This window comes from Neoarius graeffei, chromosome 2 (genome assembly GCF_027579695.1).
Source record: "Neoarius graeffei isolate fNeoGra1 chromosome 2, fNeoGra1.pri, whole genome shotgun sequence".
Taxonomy (NCBI): Eukaryota; Metazoa; Chordata; class Actinopteri; order Siluriformes; family Ariidae; genus Neoarius; species Neoarius graeffei.
In genome coordinates this window covers 65,244,365-65,270,405 of record NC_083570.1, presented here as the reverse complement: position 1 = coordinate 65,270,405, position 26,041 = coordinate 65,244,365, and the positions used below count along the sequence as shown (strand labels likewise).

Here is a 26,041-nt window from a genome sequence, read left to right as displayed (position 1 = left end):
GCCTTCTCTTCTCACTTTCTCTACTAAGCTATCGCTTCTTTAAATCTATAACAGTTTTTAGGTCAAAATATACTGGATATTTTTTGCCACTATGTGTTAGCGTCGTCCACAGCAGTAATGTAAGCACCAGAAATGGAGAGGATCATGACAAGGAGAGGACAGTGGCTGCATGACCTGATTATGTAACACACACACACACACACACACACACACACACACACACACACACACACACACACACACACATTACTCTTTCTTCAAATATCTGCCTAACCCTAACCACGAGAGTTACCCGAGAATGACCAACGATCACTGTGCAAGTGTTACACACACACTTACGCCAGTTTGGGAAAACTTTACGATGTGAGAAATATATTTTTTGCACCTTTTACCCAACTTGAACAAATAACTGCTTCTATTCAATACAAGGAAATGGCAGTTCCTGTATTCTAATCTCATTTCACTTGATGAAAACAGTGACGAACAATATGTGTGAACTAGAGAAGGAATTATTTTGATATAAATATCTGATATAATTGAAGGCAGTCGTCTTTACAAAGAGCTTTTTAACGTCGTCTGCTTTATTTTCATACCATTCTCATTCCCAAGAGTCACACCGAGAAGAAGAGTTTTTAGTGAACATGTAATCTAATACAGGCCTATCTGAGGAGACTCGCTGTGGAGATTATCAAAAAGACTAATCTAACAAACGGAGCAGTCTGCTTCAATTTACTCTCACTGAGGAGAACACACCTGCTCTCTGAAGCTAAAACACACAACTATTCCTCTGTGGCCACACATATATACTCCTCTCTCTCTCTCGCTCGCTCGCTCTCTCTCCAAATCACCTGAAAGAAATATAATGAGAGAAATCCGTGTGATAGAGAAAGAGGCAGGGAAATGAGGATGCATGTGGGAACTGAATGTTGACTCATTAAAGAGCTTCTTTTATCCCTGGAAAATTCCGGCACTAAACACAATGTGTGAGTGGAGACTACATCAGAGGATCCATGGAGCCTACCAGGGGAATCGGGATAAGACACACACACACACACACACACACACGCACACACTGGTTTACCACCAACTGCCTTTGATATGCTCGGTTTTATACACACACACACACACACACACACACACACACACACACACACACACACACGCAAGGTTTTTGTATTCTCAATGACTTCCTCTATGTGAAATGCCTACTGACAGAGAAGAAATTAAATTATATAGAAACAATTATTATAGAGTATACATGTACATAAAAATTTAATATTAAATTTAAGGTTTATTTAAAATTTAAATAAACAACGGATACAGTATATTAGACAGTACCAATTAAAAGTTTGAACACACCTTCTAATTCAATGGTTTTTCATTATTTTTATGAAGACATTTCATCTCTTAAAGTAATGATGGATGTCGTGTCTCTTTACTTAGTTGAGCGGTTCTTGACATAATATGGATTACTACAGTTGTGGAATAGGGATGTTTACTCTATTTATATTATTTACTATTTATTGTTTGATCTCAAACGCATTAAGAAGGCAAGAAATTGCACTAATTAACTTTTGACGAGACACCTGTTAATTGAAAAGCATTCCAGGTGACTCCCTCATGAAGCTGGTTAAGATAACGCCAATAGTGTGCACAGCGTCATCAAGGGAAACACTGGCTACTTTGAAGAATCTAAAATACAAACCATATTTTTTAATTAACACTGTTTTGTTTGCCACATAATTCCATACCGTATATGTTCCATATGTTAGTTCATAGTGTTGATGTCTTTGGTATTGTTCGACAGTGAAGAAAATAGTCACAATAAAGAAAAACCTATGAATAGGAGTAGGTGTGTCCAAACTTTTGACTGGTACTGTGTACATGTGTCTATATATATAGAGAATATTTGACTCGTGTTGAAAACTGTTTCACTCCTTCACTATGCTCACTCGTGAAATATATTCACCACTTGAAGATAGACTTCATATCTTTGCACCACTGTGTAATGTTCTTTATATTATATGGACACATTCACACACGCACACAAAAAAAACCCCACAAGTTAATCAAAAGAATTTTAATTTTGAACCGGTTTACCATTTTGACAACACACGTCCAATCAGCAGGAAAACACTGTGAGTGACGTCATCGGAGTGAAATATCGGGAATTATTATACATACGGGCCACTTTTTCGATGGAATAAAAACGTATTCTATTCCCTTCTAGTGGGTTTATTGATGGCATGCAATACTGTTATCATGTTGCTTATCCTACATGTATTACGCCACTCTCCCCAATGGAGAATGAGTGTGCAATATTGTTATAATATTGCATGTTGTCAAGACAACATGATGTCACACGCGAAGCTCCAGTGACAACTTTTCTGCTGCGCATGCACACAATCATTTCTTTGTTGGCCGGGAGAGAGAGAAGATGGGGTTAATTCAGTGCTCAGTTTAAGCACTAATTAAATAAACTGAAACTAAAGATGCGCTGAACAGCCGAAAGGCTACCAAAACTTCATTATATATTTTTCACGTATATTTACCTTGAGAAAAACAGACCAATGGACATCGAAAAACTGGAAAAGAGAGCAATAGTGAAAATTTAGTCCAAGTTCTACCTGTAGCTGAGGAAAAGTGACGGAGACTTTTACAAGAGGACTTTATTCGTCGACTTCACTCAGCAAAGCCCTTTTGTTTTGAACAACTGCTGTGTAACAATTAACTCTGACCAAAAGTAACTTTGAACTTGAACTGTCAACCTGTATATAGCTTGTATACAAGTTGGGTGGTTGTTCAGGCTTTTTGCACTTGTACCATTTTTATTGTTAGAACTTTGACTTTGTACATTAGATTGACAGAACATTGAATTACATTCAATCAGAATCAGCATTCAATATTGGTAAGTTACCCCCTGTTCTTAACTTTTTGTAAAATCTATAATACTTCCATTGAATGTATATGTATAATAATAATATTGGCTGGCTTTTTTCATGATATATCAGATATATTGCATTCAGCTAGCATGATATTGAACTCATCTTCGACTCGTTCAATATCATGCTAGCTGAATGGAATATATACCTGATATACCACTCAATGCCAGCCAATATTATTTAAATATGTCACTCAGGTCCGCAATGTATTTTGTATGAAAAATGTGAGTTTTCAACATGGGAACATAAACTTCATGCCAACGTGTGATTTTCCTTTTATTATATAGACACATTCACAAACATCCATCCATTATCCATAACCACTTATCCTGTGCAGGGTCGCGGGCAACCTGGAGCCTATCCCAGCTGACAATGGGTGAGAGGCGGGGTACACCCTGGACAAGTCACCAGATCATTGCAGGGCTGACACACAGAGACAAACAACCATTCACACTCACATTTATGGTCAATTTAGAGCCACCAATTAGCCTAACCTGCAAGTCTTTGGACTGTGGGGGAAACCGGAGCATCCGGAGGAAACCCACGCAGACACGGAAAGAACATGCAAACTCCGCACAGAAAGGCCACATTCACAAACAATAAATACCCAAATTTATCAAATACAATACAAATAGAGAATTATGTCACTCCATGTCCTGCATGTAGTTTGTAAGAAAAGTGGCATATTTCCAAGTAAAACACTCATGTGTATATACACATATATATATATATATATATATATATATATATATATATATAGTAGGGGCGGCACGGTGGTGTAGTGGTTAGCGCTGTCGCCTCACAGCAAGAAGGTCCGGGTTCGAGCCCCGGGGCCGGCGAGGGCCTTTCTGTGTGGAGTTTGCATGCTCTCCCCGTGTCGACGTGGGTTTCCTCCGGGTGCTCTGGTTTCCCCCACAGTCCAAAGACATGCAGGTTAGGTTAACTGGTGACTCTAAATTGACCGTAGGTGTGAATGTGAGTGTGAATGGTTGTCTGTGTCTATGTGTCAGCCCTGTGATGACCTGGCGACTTGTCCAGGGTGTACCCCGCCTCTCGCCCGTAGTCAGCTGGGATAGGCTCCAGCTTGCCTGCGACCCTGTAGAAGGATAAAGTGGCTAGAGATAATGAGATGAGATGAGATATATATATATATATATATATATAGTCGTGTGCAAAAGTCTTAGGCACCTGTGAAGAAATGCTGTAGAGCAAAAATGGCTTAAAAATGGCTTAAAAAATACTATAAACAACAAGAAACCCTAATAAATGAAACAAAGTCAATATTCAGTGTGACGACCTTTTGCTTTAAAAAAAAAACAGCAATCTCAGGTACAATGAGTGCAGTTTTATAAGGAAATGAGCTGTAGGTTTTACTCAGCATCTTACAGAACCAGCCACAGTTCTTCTGGACATTTTGTCACACTTCCTTCTTAATTTTGCAGCAAAACCCAGGAGTCTTCATAATGTTTTATTTTTTAATCTGAAAAGTGGTCTCGCATGTAATATGCTGCTCAGATACAAACTTTTTTTTCTTTAAAATGTAATTTTGTCCTAGAAAACGAACATTTGGACTCTAAAATGTTTTTGTACTGACTCGATAATGTAGAAGTCATAAAATAGAAATCTATAACAAAGTTTGTATGGAAAACAAATAGGGTGCCTAAGACTTTTGCACAGTACTGTATATGAACACATGAAAATAAAAGCAAATTGTGTGAAATTATTTATTAAAAATCTATGTTCAAAATGTTCAAATCAGATGAGTGCAGTACCCTCTCATAATAACCGCTCCTCACTGTTGTGGTGACTCGGAGAATACAGGTCACAGACTGTGTGGTAAACTTGGCCTGATTTACCAGCTCTTCTCTGTGTGTTCCACAGAAAGTGATGAGCTTGATGGAAAAGCTATGTGTGTGTGTGTGTGTGTGTGTGTGTGTGTGTGTGTGTGTGTGTGTGCGTGTACAGAAAGCCAAAAGCAGTTAAATGCTCTTCCTTCCGATGTTTGACATTTTCGAGTGCCTAGCTCATGAGGTTACGAGTCTTTCCCACTGAAGCTTCAGCAAAAAGCCGACTGTAGCTTCACGCTGGTGGATGAACCCCGTTTGTGTCTGCAGAGCTGAATAATTATGACAGTACACTGGAGAAAAGCAGAGTGCACTTGGCAGGCCTGATTAGGAACGGCTGGGGCGGGAATGCGCACTGCTTTAAAACACTGTTTCGATTGATGTGAAAGTGTTTCCACTCTGCACATACGCATACACAGGAACTAGCATATTAATCTGAAATTATTCTAATTGCTTCAGAGATATTGGTTGTGTGTCTCGCTCACCCATCCATACCCCTATTCTCCTCCCCCTCTGTCTATGTCTTTTTCTTTCGCCCTCTGCCAAGTCACCTTGTCTCAACCTGTACTGTACGTCCACTTGCACTCAAATTTCATTTCTCACACCTCCTTTAAAAAACAACAACAACAATGCTTTCCCCATCCCCATCCCCATCTCTCTCTCTCTCTCTCTCTTGTCTGCTATCGTTCGAGACTGTCAGGCTGCTGGGGTTGCCAGGTTATGTCAACTGTCTCTTCGCTATTGAATTTCCCCGCGGTTAAAAGGTCAATGCATGTCACAAGGACTTGTCTGCATGAGGTCAAGCATCTGTGTCCTTCATCGCTGAAGACACGACGTGGCTACACAAAGAGGAAAAAAAATAAAGAGTGTGAGGGACTTACAGGAAGAGAGGATAAGCTACAAAGAAACACTGGAGAAATCACTCAGTTCTCGTTACATTCAGAGGCCGGAACATAACAAGATGGGGGTTACGGGATTGTGCAGGATGAGCAACTGAGTGGGCCCAGGGGAATGCAGCTACTTCCGCTTCTCGAACATCTCACCACTCAGCGCTCCTGCCATACACACACACACATACAGAGCACACATTCAAACACAGTTTTTAATCCATTCTCAGGGTAAATTAGCACATCCTGATTTGTATCTTTGAATATCTTTTTTATATATCACGTGCTGTCAACTATAGAGGCAGTAGTAATGAACAGAAGTGTGCTGCGTCTGTGTGTATAATGGAGAGGAACTGGACTGCCAGATACACCAGCAGCAGGACACAGACACACAATCCAATAGTGTGATAAGAGAAAGGCCTTCGCTGGCCTCTATTGATTGCTACTGACGCATCGATAGCAAGAAGTTCTCTCTCTCTCTCTCTCTCTCTCTCTCTCTCTCTCTCTCTCTCTCTCTCTCCCCACTGCATGTGTGTGTGTGTGTGTGTGCTGTATTTTAGTTCCACACCAAACTCCTCAGCTCACACTGCTGTTGTACCAGCACTGTTTTATCACTACTTCAGAGCTCCTCACAAAGAATAGAGAAATCTGTTCCTTCCCTTCCTTCTCTCCTCCCCTGTACTGTGCCTGATCAAGGACACAGATATCAGAGGCAGCTTGAAGGGAAGCGCTTTCTCTTGAAAATCTCTGCTTCTGATGACTGAGGATAGCCCTCTATACGCACACCCATGGCAGAAATGAGCTTCTGCAACAGCACTTGATGGCTCCTTCAGACTGGAATAATGCTCTCTCTCTGTGTGTGTGTGTTTTCTATTGCATGACATAAATGCTCGCAGGAGTTTTGAGGTGCTTTTCAGGTTCAAGCAGCTCATTTTGTTGTGCTGCATGTCCAACATTGTCGAATGATAATTACCCACTTAGATAAGAAATCTGGAAGCTGCGTGCTAGAGGTGGAAATCTTCAGCTACCTTCACCTTCAGGAAATTACAGTTTAAGAGCCACGTATGTTGATCCTGATTGCTCACACACTCTCTTGACGCTGCAAGCTCCATTGAAATAACTTTCCTTTAATGTTTAATGACAGTGTTTCACAATTTCCAGTCGAGAATTTATTTTATTTTATTTTCTCTTCTCCCTGCCATAACAAGATCATTTTTTTATCCTCACGAGATGTTTCGAGAATAATTAGCTTCCTTCACTCTTCACCCAAGCTCCTTCACTCATTTGACTCACTTGATTTTCTTTGCTACCGAGTGACTTTTTTCAAAATCCCCCCCCCCCCCCCCCCCCCACTTTACTTAGAGGACGACTCAAGAGCGTTTCCTATAGCGCAGGATATAGTGTGTTCAGCAGTGGTCTGAGAAACATATACGCTGCTCTAGAATCACCTTTCCGATGCATTTCTCAGTGGATAACACTGAGGCTGATTGCTTAATTACCTGAATCGTGCTGATATAAGAGAGCTCATGACATCTACCGATGACACTTTCTTTACACTAGTATAGTTGTTTTCCTACAAGGATGCATTCTAAGTGCATCACGCTTTTTAAAGACCTGTGAAATGCTTTAAAAACGCTTTTAAAAAGCTTTTAAAAATGTTCACAAGCCCCACTGCTCCCCTTATCACTCTTTTCTCCTTTCTCTCATGAAAATTTAATCAGGCATTTAAGATGAATAGCTATTGCTGAGTATCTGCGCTCTAATCCAATGCAAACGTTGCTTTTTTAGTGGAAAGTGATACAGGTATTGTGGAGGGGAAACCGTCCAAAAACCCAGCACTGAAAGGAACAGAAGTACGATATATTCTGTTACTCTTTTGTGAATTGTAAATATGCACCTAATTGTCATTTGACAAACGCACAGACTGATTTATGTTACAGATGGATTAGCGGGGTTTATCAAGGCTTAAAGCTCTCTGTGTCAAGTCTACAAAATATATACTTCTAGTGAGATTATTGTGCATGCGGTGTTACATTTAGTCTTAAATGGGTTTTGTGTAACACAGGCTAACACTAACAGGTTTCCAGGGATTTGTGGATTTTTTTTTTTAAGAAAACTACCATGGAACAATCCAGAAATGTCAAGGAAGTGGTGAGACTTTTTTTTTTTTTTGGTCTAAAACAACCAGATGGAAAAAGTCTCCTTAGTTCTCTAAGTGTTTGCTTGCTTCATTAATGCTGACAGTATGGTGACCTGTGTCCATTCCGTCCACAGGCTGTACATTTATATGCACACTGATATTCCACTATTATTCCAAATACAACAATATTCGGAATTTGATCCGGATCATATAAACAGCATATTCCGTTAAGCTATTCTGAATTTGGCCTCAGCATTTTCTGATTGAGCCATGCGGGATATGATGATTTTACTCTGGTTTTAGGAACATTCTTTGGATATTATGTATACAGTGTATTCAGAATATGCGTCTTATGGAGTTTGTGAAACATGACCTCTTCCCTGTTTACAGTCAGCTCTGTGCGTTGTACACAAACCAACAAGACAACAGTTTGCAATGTAAATGCATGTAAACGTGAGTATTAGTGAAATATTCAACGTTACTAGCAATGTAAACAGCTTAGTAAGAATACTGTCTTTTTTTCCAAATAAGGACAAAAATGGAATATTTTGTGCATGTAAACATAGTGATTGTGTTTACTCTATGAACAACAATAGGCTGTAAACAACATACAGTACAATAACACGACGTCTACTTTCACTTGTCTTTGTATTAGTCCAAATATTATTAGCATGATTAACAAGTCCAAGGGAAGTCGTCACTTTGATCAGTGCTATTTTGGTAACACTTTACATTACAGTTCCCTTAACCGGCATTATTAAACTCACTATTTAACACAAACAAACCATGTAGTTCAACATTAATGCATCATACTATACATAATGCTTACAAAGCAATTGAGATGTTCATTGTATTGACTGAGGGCGGCACGGTGGTGTAGTGGTTAGCGCTGTCGCCTCACAGCAAGAAGGTCCTGGGTTTGAGCCCCGGGGCCGGCGAGGGCCTTTCTGTGCGGAGTTTGCATGTTCTCCCCGTGTCCGTGTGGGTTTCCTCCGGGTGCTCCGGTTTCCCCCACAGTCCAAAGACATGCAGGTTAGGTTAACTGGTGACTCTAAATTGACCGTAGGTGTGAATGAGAGTGTGAATGGTTGTCTGTGTCTATGTGTCAGCCCTGTGATGACCTGGCGACTTGTCCAGGGTGTACCCTGCCTTTCGCCCGTAGTCAGCTGGGATAGGCTCCAGCTTGCCTGCGACCCTGTAGAAGGATAAAGCGGCTACAGATAATGAGATGAGATGAGATTGTATTGACTGATTTAAAAGAACAACAATAATAAACCAAGTAAATCAAATAATCAACATGTGCATCAAACAATGTTTATACTACGAATGAGTAAAATTAATCCTCATAATGACCAGAATGAACCAACACCCTACTGAACATGCTTGTGATTGAGACCTGACAAAGGCCAGAAGTTAGGCTGAATAGAAAGTTGTAATATTTACACCTAGACGCCAAAATTCAGTACAATATCAATATTTCAGATGTGCTGTAATTGATTTTTTTTATTTAAGTCAACTTATTTTTAGTAATGGGTTGGATAAACACTAGTCAGAAGTATTTCAATAAAATGTAAACAAATATTCATTAATAAAATTTTAAAAAGTGTTAAAGATGTTAATGCACTGTTATTTTGTTAATATTGCCGATGGTTTATTAATACTGAGGTTTATGGTTTGTTAACATTAACTATTGCAGTAAATAATGTTAGCTAAGGGAACCTGTAAGGTAAAGCGTTACCACTATATTACTCATTTATAATGAGACTGTTTTAATAAAAATATGTATCAGTAAATCATTTTTGTGTAATTAATATATATATTAATATATTATATTTATATATTATATTTATATAATATATATATATAAATATAATATGCTAGTCAGCGAGTCAAAACATGTTTGGCATCTGAAGTTTGCTTCTTTAGTCCTGTTCTGAAGCGAGAAGGCTAATGTTATTTAAAGGAAAGGAAACATATCTATCAGTTTAACGCCTGCTGAAATGACCACGCACACGCCTCGAACTGCACCAATTAATCTCCAGTAGAATTGCCTATGTGGCGTCGAACACTGTATCACCGTGGATCGCTGTGTATCGCTGCATGTTCTCTGCAATGGACACAAATACAGCACACGTCTAAAAACAACAGTAGCAGCCATCTTGAAGGCAAAAGCAAACAATGGAAATGTATATTCAGATGATAATATTGTTCCAATTAGATTTTAATTAAAAAAAACATATCCTGCTATTTCATTTTACATCTAAGTAAAATAAATTACAAGCATGTAAACAGGTTGCTATATGTTTCTCTGACATGTTAGCTCGATTAGCCTCATAGCTCAGGTATTAAAGATTAAGAAGCAAACTTTCAATGTTAAACATATCTAGACTGGTCTCACTTTTGGAATAAGGAAGGAATTGTACCAAAGCTCACTTTTATCCAAACTGTTCTTTAAATAATGGTTGTCTAATTTAATTTTTAGATAAGTAATTCCAACTAGAAGACATTTATGCAGTTCAAAGCTGAACAAAGGCACATGTTTGATTGTCATTGCATAAAGATTTTCTGTTGCTTATTTTATTCCATTTCAAGCACTATGTTGTGGCATAGCTGATGAAATAAGATTTTTTTAAAAAGTGTTATATCATAGGTCATGTCCAATTCCCTATCTTCTTTCTCACAAGGTCTTCATACATTTCTAATGACCAGTGATTACTGTGCAAACCCCACTTTAGTCACAGATTGTAGTTCATATTATTCTTTCATTTAGAGACTGAGTTAAACATTGCCAAGCTACAGGAACATCTCAAGTGAATTAACAGCGGTACACCAGTGTGTGAGTGTGCTTGTGACTATCCTCAGAGAAAACGTTGATTTAAAGCCTGGCATGTTACAGAGATTTTTTATGTATAATTGTAGATAGTAACAGTTTATGTGTACAGTGTACAATGTGTGATATATATATATATATATATATATATATATATATATATATATATATATATATATATATATATATAAAACCAATAAAAAGTTTGTACACACCTTCAAATTCATATTTTTTATTAATAAAAAGTCACTTCAAGTCTTAAAGTAATGATGGATGTCGTTTCTCTTTAATTAGTTGAGCGGTTCTTGAAATAATATGGATTACTACAGTTGTGGAATAGGGCTGTTTACTGTATTATTATTATTTACCATTTACTGTTTGGTCTCAAATGCATTAAGAAGGCAAGAAATTGCACTAATTAACTTTTGACGAGGCACCTGTTAATTGAAAAGCATTCCAGGTGATGACCTCATGAAGCTGGTTAAGATAACGCCAATAGTGTGCAAAGCGTCATCAAGGTAAACGCTGGCTACTTTGAAGAATCTATAATATGAAACATATTTTGTTTTTTTATCAATCACTTTTTTGTTTTCCACATAATTCCATATATGTTCCATATATGCTGTTTCTACAATGTAGAAAATAGTCACAATACAGAAAACCCTATGAATGAGTAGAGGTGTCATATGGTCATGAGTGTTTTCCTGGGAAATACGCCATACGAGCTACATCCAGAACATGGAGAACCAAAACCGTGACATAACTCTTATTTATTAACATTTATTGAGGAAATCAATAAATTGTTTGGATTAATTTGGGAACTTTTTGTTTGTGCATGTGTCTATATAATAAAAAGAACATCACATGCTGACTTGAAGATATGAAGTTTATCTTCTCTTGTTGAAAAACTTGGATTTTTCATACGTAATCCATCGTGGGTCTGAGTGACATATTTAAATTATATTGGCTGGCTTTTTTTCCTGGTATATCAGATATATTCCATTCAGCTAGCATAATATTGAATGAGTCAAAGACGAGATCAATATCATGCTTGCTGAATGGAATATATCTGATATACCATGAAAAAAAGCCAGCCAACATTATTATTATTATACATACACAGTCGATGGCACTGCCGGCGAACAAAGAAATGGTTCTGTGCATGCGCAGCAGAAAACTTTCTCATTGAATATTCACATCAGCTCTGATGTGTGACATCATGTTGTCTTCACAACCATGCGATATCATAAACCATATTCAGCACTCATTCTCCAGTTTGTAGAGTGACGTAATACACATAGGATAAGCGATATGATAACAATATTGCATTGCTATCAAACCAAATGAAGGAAACCCGCGAGAAGGGAATAGAACACGTTTTTATTCAATTGAAAAAGTGTCCTGTATGTATAATAGTATGTATAATAATTCCTGATTAAGAAGTTTATCTTCTCATGTTGAAAATAATTTCACTCATTTGCTTTGCGCACTCGTGAATATGTTCACCACTCGAAGATAAACTTCACATACATACATATATATATATATATATATATATATATATATATATATATATATATATATATATATATATATATATATGTATGTGTGTGTGTGTGTGTGTGTGTGTGTGTGTGTGTGTGTGTGTGTGTGTTTATTTATTAATTTATTTATTTATTCTATCCACTTTCACTGGATATGAGCAATTGTGCGCTCTGATTGGCTCTACTACTAGGATATTAGCTCATATACCATTAGTAGAGAAAAACAAAATGGCGGAGTGCATCAAGTGAGATATATCATTTTGTTATCAAGTATTTAAAAGAAACAGAAATATCTAAATAAAAGAATATAGTCCCCCCCCCCCCAGTATCTCCTGTTTTACACTCCAGCCCAGTCGGTGGCAGTAATGCACCTTTAAGTTGGTTTGCCAGCTGCCAAAAAAAGAAGAAAAGAAAATGGTGGACCATGTTAATGAACCAACCGAGGATGAAATAAAAACTCTACTAGAAAACAAACCCCCAAAAAATACAAAAAAAAAAAGCAACAAAGTATGGAATAAAAGTATGTGATGGTAAGGACATATCTTTTTTTATTTTGTCAAGAATTATCATTATAGCATTTTTCACAAATTGTGACTGTCATTTCGGCGGTTTGTTTACATTCTAAGCGGAAATGATTTTGCCGGACGTTTTGTATAGTTTTTATTTATCAAATTTGCAAAAAATAAAAATGCTCTGTTTCTCAAAATCCAGTGAATGTGGATAAAATAAAACAGTTATTCCACTCAATCTTGGCGTACATGGCTTATAGCCAACTTGACGCAGCTATGCGCATATCCGACTCAATTTTGTGGAATAACTGTTATTTTCATACACACACACACACACACACACACACACACACACACATACATATTGTGTGTGTGTGTGTGTGTGTGTGTGTGTGTGTGTGTGTGTGTAGAGACAGAGAGGGTCTGGTGTATGTACTGTATACAATAAAGGACAAACTTCATGATTATTAATGGCTTTGTGTGTCCATGTCTATTTTACACTTGCGTATGTATTTCTGTTTTGTGTTGTGGACGTGTGAGCTTGAACACAGGTTCATGTAAATGTATTACAGGCTTTTATAAAATTAACCTTATTCGAACAAATAAAAAGCAATGGCAATGCAAACTCTCACAAACCAAATAGGTTAAAAAAATAAGCTGCCCATCTGCCAACAAATGGGGCATGCATGAGTGTGTGTACAGGAAGCACATAATGGGCTGGCAGCACGCGCCTCAGTCCTCTCATTGCCTTATTTATTTATTTCTGTTAGTTAGTTCCTGCAGAGCACGCAAAATTAATGTCAGCCTGCAGAAAATAGACATAGAAACCTAAAATTCAGCACTTTCTGGCCAGAGAAGTTATTTATCAAGCTAACAAGGGGGGAAGAGGCACCCTGTTCCTACAGCCTTGCCTGGGAAATATGTGCCATTAAATTTCCAGCTTTGGGTTTTGCAAGTGCTAGAATAAAAGTGAGAGTGTCAGGGAGAGCAAAAGAGGGAGGGATGGAGGGATGGCAGAGAGAGCAATATGGATGGCTCCTTCATCTCAGACACATTCATCCTCAGCAAGGTTAGACACAGATGAACTGACCAGAGGGCGCAAGGCTACTTATTGTGCCTCTACACAGGGACTCAGAGCCGAGTGAAGGAGAGCGCCAGGGTGCAGGTCACTAAATACAGGCAATACATCGCTGTACAGCTTAGTTACCCCTCTCTTAAATGAGAAAACATTTTCTGAGACTGCGACAGACTACTGGATGAATGTTTCTCAGCATCCGTTATTAAAAAAAATAAAGAAAGAAAATAATATCTATACATATATATTTACAAATTAAATTGTTCAGAGCATTCCACTGGAACATAGTTCAGTACTGTGCCAAAGTCTTCGGCACATGTAAAGAAATGCTGTCGACCAAAAATGGCTTAAAAATGATGAAATGAAAAGTTTCAACATTTAAAAAAACAATACTATAAACAGCAGTAAGCCATAATAAATGAAACAAAGTCAATATTTGGTGTGACGACCTTTTACTTTAAAAAACGGTAGTCTCAGGTACAATGAGTGCAGTTTTACAATGAAATGAGCTGTAGGTTTTACTGAGCATCTTGAGTTCTTCTGGACACTTTGACTGTCACACTCGCTTCTTAATTTTGCAGCAAAACCCAGTAGTTTTCATTATGTTTTCTTTTTTAATCTGAAAAGTGGTCTCGTATGTAATATGCTGCTGGGATACAAACTTTTTTTTTCCTGTAACATTTAATTTTGTGCTGGAAAATGAACATTTGGACTCTAAAATGTTTTTGTACTGACTTGATAATGTAGAAGTCATAAACTAGAAATCTATAACAAAGTTTGTATGAAAAAAATAGAGTGCCTAAGATTTTTTTTTCACAGTACTGTATATGAAATGCAAATTACAGGGCAGTTTCCTTTTTGTGCATTTCTTCTTTCTTATGGTTTTTCTGCAGGTTTTGTATATATTGTTTTTTATTTCTGTCGGGGTTTTTTTTCCTACATAGTGCTGTACTACTCATTAGTTGATCCTTGAATCTGAGCTCAGGACAGATTTCTGGATGAAGGTGTTTCATGTGATTGTGTGTCTTACTAGCCATTAGAAAAGTCTATTTCTGCTTCAGTTTTGTTAACTATAAATGTGCATGAACAAGTTGGGAAGTTGTGATTCTTTATATTCCTTACTTCACTGTCCTTGATTTCCTATGATTTTCTCTCTCTCTCTCTCTGCTTTCATGTCTATTGTGCATATACACCATTTCTGAAAGAGTATTTAACGCTCTTGAGTTGACCATCATATGAACGGTGAACATCCCTCCTCTGAACACAGAATTAGTTATAAGTCGGGTTGACATCTCTATAATATATCACACTGGTTTAATTAAGGCAAATTATTAATAAAGACAATATATTTCACCCAGTATAAATCTTCAGGTTGACTCTGCTTACTAAATAATAAATTACTAATTACTAAATAATTCATAGTAGTCATTGAAAATAGCACTTTGTAATGAATAACTATAATAAGATGAGATGTTGAGGGTGTTAATAATTTTGTAAAAGCAAAATATGGTCCTAAAATATAAAAAAAATATAAATAGGGTTTTAAAAAATAATAATAAGAAGAAATAATGTCATCAGTAAGATTAGGCAAATGCACTCTCAGAAATGAAAGTGCATTATTGTACCTTTAGGGGTACAGCGGCTCGTCACTGGGGCAGAACTCTCTACGGTACTTAACTGTACCCTTTATACACTGCTTGGGAACATATATGTACCTTTTTAGTGCTAAAAGGTGATACCTTGAGGTCCAATAATGAGCCTTCAGGGGTCAATATGCTCATAATTTCCTGTTTGAGTTTTGTGAGAATTAAATTTGCATCATTTTTAAATGTGATTGTTTGTGAAACTCCTGCTGTGTCCACTTGGTGTTTCTCTCTTCGGTTTCGCCACGTGTATGGGTTCTCAAGCTTATTACAGAATGTAAGCACATTGTGATGTTGATTGAGCAAATGCTTACAGTGTGTGTGTGTGTGTGTGTGTGTGTGTGTGTGTGTGTGTGTGTGTGTGTGTGTGTGTAACATGCTGGGCTGAACTGGGCTGCAGGCTGTGGTAGATAAGGCCAGGATGTACGTTACTGAGTTATATTTGTATCCATACGAGGAGAGAATGTCTTCAGGAGCTCGCCGCTAAAGATAGCCATGTTCGTGCTTGTCTTTGGTTACGGTTCACAGCTTTAACACACACACACACACACACACACACACACACATACAAATTCAGATGCACAGCAGGTGCTACTTCACAGGAAGGAAAGAGCAGGATTGACCGTGTGTTCTCTCTTTTCAGAAAAAGAGACAGAGAGAGAGAGAGAGAGAGAGAGAGGTAGAATCATATTCATCCTCTCCTCTGTGGGTGACCTCAGCATCGTGTCCCAGAGTTACAGTAGAGAAAAGTGCTGCACTATGCAGGAGCCTGCCCAATACCGTCCTATCATATTCATCCTCTCGTCATGCGCTCAGAATATGAGCACACACACACACAAACTCAAACACGGTTTTATGGCAATCTCTCTCACAGACGTGTAAAAGTGCACACAAAGCTAAGTAAGACGTTTTGTAATGTGTGTATCAACTTCAGGCAGCTGCGACACTGTAGTGTGTCTTATTCCTGGGTTATACAGTGAGCATTTTCAGAGTTGCACACAAACAACAACACAATCCGCCCTGCTTTGTCCACATAACCTTTAAACAAAGTTAACACTTCAATCCTGAGAGCAAAAAGAAGGTCGACGACTGTTTCAGTTTCTCCGCGTGGGAGGCAGAGAACCCTACGCAACCTGGACTAAACCAGTCCTGCTTCTCACTTCAATCTGTTCTGAAAAACTAGAAATTAGTCCCTAACCCACATTTTGTCTCGGGCCTGAGGTTGAGGTGCCCTGGGTCTCCTGAAGTGCTGGTCAAACTAATCTTAATTAGTCAGAATACCCTCTCTGTCATTTCAAATACAGTACAACACACCCCTACTATGTTGGAAAATAGTTTGTTCCAAATGTTTATCACAGCAAGTAACTTCAAAATCAGAGTCAAATTCTTTGCGTCAAGTGATTTTCTGGGCTATGAATCTGTTAATCAAGAGCAATTCTACAGTTGGGGCTCTCTCATTTAAGAGTGAACTTGATAAAAGTGTTTTAATATCATTTACCGAAGTATTGTATCATTCATTTTATTATTTTATTACTGACTTCAGTAAAATCTGTAACATAAAACATTAAAGTGTTTCAGATTATTTTAGTCTCTGAAATCTTGGTTCTAAAAATGTATTTCTTTCAAAAGAAAACTGAAATATGAATATTTCTGGCTGGGATGATTGACTGTGTCTGTATTTATGATCTTCATAAAGGTTTCCAAAACACTGAGAAAACATTCTGGAAAATATTTTAACGTTAAAAATACCGATTCCAAAGAAAATTTAGTGCAGAAAATGATATAATCGATAACGGTGAGATGACCAGATGACGACTTACTTCGAAGAAATCAAATAACCTTTATGAGTCTCAAACATAAAGATATATCAAGGGAAATATTAGCTTGGGTCTGCAATCTTACCTCAGACTGCAGGGGTGAAGATTACGACTCACATTTCACATCACAGGTGCAGAAATTTTCTTGAAGACCTTAAAAAAAAAAACCCACAGAGAATAAAACATGAGGAACAATACCAAACTATAGGCTTTCATTAAGGAAAATTAAGCATGTATTTTTTTTTAATGACAACATGCAAACTTATGCAACATGTAAAATTTTGATTATAGAATACTGAAATTAAGATTCACATATTTAAACTCTTTAGCGATCTCCTGATTAGATATCACAATTTGCCTCTCCTTATTGCTATTTGATCAACTTTCATACAGTTTAAAATCCACTCTTCTACTATGAGAATTGTAGAAATGTCTTTTTGTGATTCTACAGCATTACTATATGTAGGAAGAAGATGCTTTCAGATTCAGATTGACATTTTGCTCAATTTGAGCATGTTAGATGTTTACCTTTCCTTAATCATATAAAAACAGAGTTATTATTATCATGAACAAACCCTCTGAGATCAGGAAGACCATTTTTGCTGTTATTTCTCTCTGTGTGTGTGTGTGTGTGTGTGTGTGTGTGTGTGTGTGTGTGTGTGTGTGTGTGTTGCCCTGAACCGGCAGCTGTCGCTAAAAGTTTGTCACCACAGTCTCGTATGGATTGACGTGTCATGCCTGCTTAAGGTTACTAAAGCTTGCTTTCAAAAATAGCTGTAACTGTTGGCCAACAACCACACACAAACCGATGAATGTGTGAATACTCCAGGCTGGTGCCTGAGTGCTGTATAGGAGGGCTTTATCGATAGGAGAAAGCTTTTTAGACATCCCAGGATTAAATATTCCTCTAACTGCTCTGCTCTGCCCCTGCCGGACGTGACATCACTCAGCGGGTCGAGACCCTTCCCTCGCTCCCAGAGAGAAGAAAGAGGAGACAGACAGAAAGGAGGGGAGAAGAAAGGAAAGACTTGGGGAAGTGTTGTACTGTGGGGTCACCTTGCACGGCTGGGAGATCAATGTCTCTTTGGCTGGCTAAGGAGAAGATGCAGGAGAAAGAGAAGGATGGATAGAGAGATAGAAAAAAAGAGAGTATGACTGCAGCTAAGATACACTGCCAGTAAATCACCTTGCCAGCTGCACTGAGATGCAGGTAGAACACAGAATGGGCACGAGGCCAGATCTTACAGTTATAAATATGACACATGCACAAACACACACACACACACACACACACACACACACACGCACACACACACACTTCAGCATGCACATGCCTCTATATAAAATAAAACTAACGAACACTATAGGCAATTTTTATGCAATAAATTATCTTGATTTTAATTTAGTCCTCATTTTGCATCCAACAGCTCCACTAAGTCTCTCATTTTCCAGCTGTCCAAATCCTCGTACCATTCAAACGCAAGTACAACTACAAAAAGACACAACATGAATAAAATTAATTATTAATACATTCAGCTTTGTAACGCTACAAATGATTTTAATTAGTAATTCGGTAGTTTCATGGTTTGCTATATTGTCACTACTATCTCACACACACACACACAGAGTAGTTCTCTTGCACACTTCACTCCTTGAAGCAGTCATAGTCCAGGCTGAAACACATATTCAGGATATAAACATGACATCTTTAAAAATACTGCAGCAGACCGACCCTATACTGGGACGGGGGGGAAAAAGCTTAAATTATTAGCTTTTCAAATAAATGCCCTATAACTCAGCGCGTGAGCGGGGTCGAGGGGGGAAGCAGGCATGTCGGTGAATGATGGACATGCAGCAGCAGGGACATAAACTCTGCTCCGTTAAATCACTTTAAATGGAAATGTTTAGTGGCAGAGATGCAGATGAGCCTGGACTGCTGGCTACTGAGATTGTTTTCCAGAGTTTTTTTTTCCTCTTTTAATCCTGTCCTCCTATGTGCACCAGCTTCACAGCATCAATAGGACTCACTAGAACGGAACATACCTGGAAAAAAAAATTCAATGAAATCATTTAGGTTTAATTGTACAGGATTATGAGGAGACAGAATTGTTTATAAATGGGATACTTGGATCATTGGTCAAAGGAACTGATCTAGAAGGTGATGAATAGAGATATGTAAATGAATGAAAGCACAATGTTTATTACATTGTTATTAGCATCCCACATGGCACAGAATATATTTGGTAAATCACCATGATCTTATGTTGTTATTTTATGTATATATGACAATACTAATGTACAATTCATTTTAATCCATGACTTATCTTGAGATGAGATGAGATGAGAGAGAGAGAGAGAGAGAGAGAGAGAGAGAGAGAGAGAGAGAGCATTGATTCCAAAACAGGAACTCACTGATATGATTAGAGATAATATCCTTTACCTTAATGCATGTACATGATTCAGATGCCAATATGCATGAGTTGATGTGTGAGTTCTCATTGTTGACCTTTGATGTAAAAGGCCGATATAGTGACAGAAGACAACTGTATTATCAGTATTAACCTAATCACAGCTGCCCGTGGCCAATGATCAGGGCACATACGGTGTCAATATTCCGCTTGTGATTGAATTAAGCAGAATACAGTCTCAAGAGTATGCAATTTACAACAACTGCAGGTGTGTGTGTGTGTGTGTGTGTGTGTGTGTGTGTGTGTGTGTGTGTGTGTGTGTGTGTTATTTGTATATGTAAATATATGTTGTGTTATTTCAGCACTAGTTATCGAGCAGAAACACTGATAAAATATTTTGAATATAAAATAAGGAACTATTATATTTTATTTATTTTGAAACAGCTGTGACGGCGTCAGTGTTTAAATCTGCTGTTTCATATATGTACAGAAACGTTTTTTATTCAAACTCATTTACGTTTACTCACATGCGTACGTGATATTTGTTCGCATGGTTGGCCACTCTGTTAAACGCATCACATTAAAAAAGGATAATTACCACTTTGTTCCATCAAGATGCCATTCAAAAGAGGCAAAGGTACCCTATCCCAGAGAATAGTCAGGAAAAACCCATCTCATAAAAGTCATGAACTCGCACCTGATTTAATTGGTTTTTATCTGTTAGTATGCTAATACCCGAAGCATTCCTAATCCATATAATTACATGCAAATAACATGATGTCATCAGACTTGAAAATGACATCACAAGTCAGCAAGCAGAAACTCACTATTGACTGACACAAAAGCTCCAGCAGTATACCCCAGCAGGAGGATGTGCATGCTACAGTTCTACGATACTGTAATTAAACAGCACTACATATTGGCCTAATCAGGAAGAAAAGCAATAAATTACAGTAACCTGGCCTACAGTGGAAGCTGGCCAATAATTCATCATTTTAAAGGAGCAAGAATTAAAAAAAAGAGCTTGATTCTTTCCTATTAATCACACAGGAAATGACTGTATGTTCCACAGGGCAGAACGCTGCCCACGGCCTGCAGGCTGCTGGCACCCGACTGAGAGCTGAACCTCAGCGTGCTGTGCTGAGAACTCTCGGACCACACTTAATCCCGTTCACTGCGTAAGGTCTGTACGTAGCCATGAGAAATTCAGTCACAGAAAGACAGACAGAGAAAGAGGAAGACTATGGGTGTGTCCAGCTGCTGGAGGATACTTTTCGAACTCTATACTTTGATCAATACAACAATGGACATGAACCAATATTAAATATGTCAGCTTTTTCTTCAAGGTGATCAGCACTGCAATGCCCTGATCAACTCAATATCCAGGATGTTCTCATACTGCACCACTTGCATTGTGATATCATTCCTAAACATCAGCCTGAACACGAATTGACCAAAAGCAAATGTGTTATAGTTATTACACAACTAATATGCTGGAATTGAACATTTTCTAAAGTCTGAAGAAAAAAAAATTCAAGGCCATAATATACAGGTTACAGGGAAGAAGTGCACAAGGGACAAAATCATATATTCATTTTAGTGTTGTTTGTAGTGGTTTCTAATTATTTTTCGTGAAAATGGAGTAAACTAGGTCTACACTTCAGAGTGAACTGTGATCACGTGACTGGTTCGTGGTGATAAATGCCTCCTCAGAGGCTCACGGGGACTCGACACTAAAATGGCACCGCGTTATCTGTTTACATTCTATTAGCCAAAATGAGCCGGGTTTATTTCGGAGTTTAAAAAAAAAAGGTATAAAAGTAAGTGTTGTGAATATTCAGCGAGTCTGAGCGGTTCTAGTGATTATTAGGAGCCACTTTGTGAATGAATTATTAACCGCAGAGAGCGAAGGTCATCGGCTTTAGACCTGAAAAACAAACCTGTAGCCTGCAGGAGTCAGAGCTGGTTTAGTCTCATTACACTCAGTAATCACGCTTCAGTCCCAAAGATCATCCCGAAAACTGTCAGACAACTTTTTAGAAAGACAGTACATACTCAAATAGTATTATTGAGGCAATAACACTAGTCTAATCATTACTGAAAATACATCAGGACAAATAAATACACTGAAATATCAGGAATGGATGGAAGACGCACAGAAACAAAAACATAATAATAATAATAATAATAATAATAATAATAATAATAATAATAAAAGACTATATGTTGTCATGATTATTGCACATAATGCTGAATAATATTATATTGAAACTAATAACTAAATATAAAAACTAAACTAAATTAAACGTTCTGGGCGGCAACAAGTGCTTCAGTATGTCTTCTCTACAAACTCGACTAGTTTTCCAAAATAGTTTAAAAAATATTAAACAGCTTACTGCAATATAAGCATTTTAATTGTTGAATTTGACTTCCAGCTGCAACACATGTTTAAATAAATATAAAGCTTGCTTTATTCGGCGCAGATGCTCACTGGAGCAAAGGCGAGAAAGAAAAATGGTGAAGAAAAGAATAAGAGAACAAAACAGCCGTTTTCATAGTTATAAATTTATTGATGAGGTGGATGTCGATGCTGTGGTTTAAAGGCAAAATACAGGCTACAGGCTAAAAGCGCCTTAAACATCAGCTCAGAATGTCTCCTGATGTTTAATAAGCTGGTATTGTTTACTTTCTTTACATTACATTAACTTATATATATATATATATATATATATATATATATATATATATATATATATATATATATATATATATATATATATATGATTTACCATAAATAAAAGGGTGTGTTTTTTTGTTTTAAATCGTCCCGTTTGTGATGTTGTGATGTTTAATGTACAGTACATTCTAGGGTACAGTTTTTAAAGGGCTCCTTAAGCAAACACATGCTAAAAAATATATATATATATTTTTTGGATCGCATCCCCTGTCTTTACAGATACATTTTTTTAAAAATCAATGTGACTTTTTATAGTGCACTGAACTTGCAGAAATGTGAAATATGTAGCCTACTTAATCAAGCACATGCTAATTTAGCATATAACTGCTTGGCACAACCTGTAGCTTGGCATTTTGTATTAACACACTGGAGGGAAAACATTTCACACATTAAAAAAAAAATGATTTCATTCACATACTCGCTGACAAAATGTAGTGCAGATATGCTCTCAGCAATGCTTCATTCATTCATTCATTCATTCATTCATTCATTCATTCATGCCACATTCGCCATTGCCAAATAAAAATCCAGTCTGAGCAGTTTCCACAGGATCTGATTCAATGACAAAACTCAATGGAGACAGGGTAGAGGTTCATGTGCTGAGGATGGAGCTCACTTTTTTGCTTCAAGTCCCAAAAAAGTGAACACGATGGAGGATGAAATGCAGGCAATGCCGAATCAGTCCCCCCCAAAAAAGAGAGAGAGAGACAGAGACAGAGAAAGAAAAAGTAAAAAAGTAAAAAGTGCATTCAAAAGGCAGCTAAGTGTGAAACACCGTGGACCAACATGACCAGCATGTGGAAGCACAATCACTATATTACAAGAGTGCACGAGGAAAAAAGTTGCATAATTAACCTAATGCCATTTTCACAACAGATGGTTAAGAGCAGACAAAAAAGTAGACATGTCCCTTGCTAGACAACACCAGGTTGTATGTTTAGGCGTTTATAACATGCTCATAATGGCTCAGATTAAAAATAAATGTGGTTATTAGCCTATGCAGGGAAAGTTTTGTGCACGCGCAAAGTCGTCCATGTCCTAACCGCATACAGACAGAAACCCACACTGAAAAATATCCTATAAAAGTAGTGTGTGTGTGTGTGTGTGTGTGTCAGAGGTCTATACCAATAGGCTATTAATAACACTAACAGAAGTGAAACCTAAGAAAGCCTGAGAGTACTGATTCCTATGTTAAATTATTATTATTATTATTATTATTATTATTATTATTATTATTATTATTATTATTGGTAAATCTGACCCCTTTGTTTAGAGAAAAAATAAAAAGGCTATGTAAAGAAAAAAGAGGGGGAAAAGCTCAGTGTTGTCACGTGCCATTGGTGACTTGCTAAAACACCTCATATTCCAAAAAAAAAAAAAAAACCAAGATAAATTGCGTGAAAAACCTTTAACCGGATGAAATCGCTTCTTTATGAAGTGCCAAAAAAAAAAAAAAAAAAAACTCACATGAAAAACTCCGGAGAGGAAGGGTTGTTGTCGCTGCTCGAGCCGTTTTCTCGGAAGCCGTTGCCGATGAGCTTCTCGTATTTCTCCTTGTACGCGTCCCTCTCGCGCATCAGCCGGGAGATCTCCTGCTTGAGATGCTCCACTTGCTGCATGAGCTGCGTCTTCTCGCCCTCGAGCACGTGGCGCTGCTGCACGCGCTTGAAGCGGCAGGACTGCGCGTAGCCGCGGTTCTTCAGCGTCCGCCGCTTCTGCTTGAGCCGGATCACTTCTTCCTTGCTGACGCCGCGGAGCTGCCGGTTGAGCTCCCGGACGGACATGGTGACGAGCTGCTCGTCGGAGAAGCGCTCGTCGAGGCGCGTGTGCTGGTGGCCCCCGGCCGCGTTGCCGTTGGCGGGCGCTCCGGGCGCTCCGTGGTGCCCCGTGGGGTGGTGGTGGTGGTGATGGTGATGGTGGTGATGGTGCGGGTTGCCGTTCTGCGCCGCCGCCGCCGCGATCACAGCCGAGACCACGGCGGCCGCCGAACCCATCTCCTCCCCGGCCACGGTGCCTCCTGCGCCCGACGCGCTGCCGAACTGCTGGCCCCGGGTGTAGCCGTCGAAGCTGGGGAGCTGGTGGCCGCTGCTGATCAGTGCCTCCACCGCATCCTCTGGGCTGAAGCCCAGCGCCTCTGGGTTCAGCTGCTGCTGGTAGCCGCTCATCCAGTAGAAGTCCTCCAGGTGCGCCTTCTGCTCGCTCCCCGAGCCCGGACTGGGCGCCGAGAAGCTTGGCGAAGGAGGAACCGAGCTGCAAGGCGTGCTCATCGGGGTGGAAGATACGGATCCGCCGGCGACTGGGCGGCTGCACTGGCTGATGCTGCGGTCGGGCTCCACCGGCTCCTTTTTCACTTCAAACTTCATCAGATCGAAGTCATTAACATATTCCATGGCCAGGGGACTGGTGGGCAGGTCGGAGTTGCTCATTGCCAGTTCTGATGCCATCCTTTTGCTGTTGACAGTCCTCCAAAGGGGGTAAAGAGCAGCTGTCAAACTAGTCGAGTTCGAGACGGCGTGAGCCAGCTTGATTTCTTTATTTAATTCTTCAGAACCGTGAAAAAAGGCTGTCGGCTTTGCGGCGAGGCGAGAGGATTTATTTTATAAATTAATAGCCTGTGGTTGGGGCTTGGTTCGCTTCTCACGGACGCGTGAGAGCAGCGCGCGCGCCTTTCTCCTGCTCCTCTGTCTCTCTGCGGGCGAGTGTCGGTGCGACTGGATTGGAAATATTTAACACTTCATGGCTTCGTTGTTGTTGTTGCTTTTTTTTTTTTCTCTACAATTGCGTAAAACTGAGGAGGTTAACGTGCATGTGACTGGTAAATTGTTGCTTTGCTGAAAAAAGAGAACTGCGGGCTCGTTGTAGTTTTTAAAGGGTCGCCCAGCAGACGAGTATAAAAGCATTATAGGCGCTCTGACGTCACATCTGAAAGAGGAAATGGAATCGGGTTCGGAGCCAATGAGCGCGTTGCATCTGAGCTCGAATTTACATACTAGAGGAGAAACAAAGTTTTCCAAACACGGAGTCCTGACTGATGTCCGAGCTCTGAGACTTTCATTCTTTCACATTATTTCATCAGTAGCATTTTTTTTTTATTAAGGGGAAGCCATGACCTAATGGTTAGAGAAACAGCTTTGGGACCAAAAGGTTGCTGGTTCGATTCCCTGGACTGGTTTAAGTGCCCCTGAGCAAGGCACTTAATCCCCAACCACTCTGAGAGTGAGAATAAAGGATTTAAATGTTTTAGACCATTTTAGTCCCTTGGTTATATCACTCCAGAGAGGCACAAGATGTAGGTTATGCATTTAAAAAAAAACAGTAGCATTAGAGTTTATGAGGTACTGCTTTAGTTTAGTCTGAGATTATGAGATTTGAGCTCGAACATGTCACTCAGTCCAGTACTGCAACGCAACAGTGCCACCTTTCGGAGAAAACAGGAAACCACATGAGTAATTATACAGGGCAAAGGTTCACTTTTCAGTCAAATCCTGTAGTCGGTTCTAGACTCTCTCTCTCTCTCTCTCTCTCTCTCATAGTCTGAAAGCGGGCGGCACGGTGGTGTAGTGGTTAGCACTGTCGCCTCACAGCAAGAAGGTCCGGGTTCGAGCCCCGGGGCCGGCGAGGGCCTTTCTGTGCGGAGTTTGCATGTTCTCCCCGTGTCCGCGTGG

General features: G+C 39.0%; 1 protein-coding gene across 2 annotated transcripts in view; it reads right to left on the bottom strand.

The window, feature by feature from the left end:
* mafb (MAF bZIP transcription factor b) overlaps nt 1–25,218 on the bottom strand; it is a 107,202-nt gene extending 81,984 nt beyond the window's left edge. For both annotated transcript variants that reach the window (XR_009654077.1, XM_060914716.1), the window contains exons 1-2: nt 23,844–25,218; nt 17,317–17,384 (exon numbers count right to left, since the gene is read on the bottom strand). Coding sequence is in view for 1 of the 2 variants with exons in the window: in XM_060914716.1 (XP_060770699.1) it covers nt 17,357–17,384; nt 23,844–24,820 (1,005 nt within the window). In the remaining variant the exon portion in view is untranslated. The remainder of the gene's footprint in view (nt 1–17,316; nt 17,385–23,843) is intronic.
* Between the last annotated feature and the right edge of the window lie 823 nt (nt 25,219–26,041).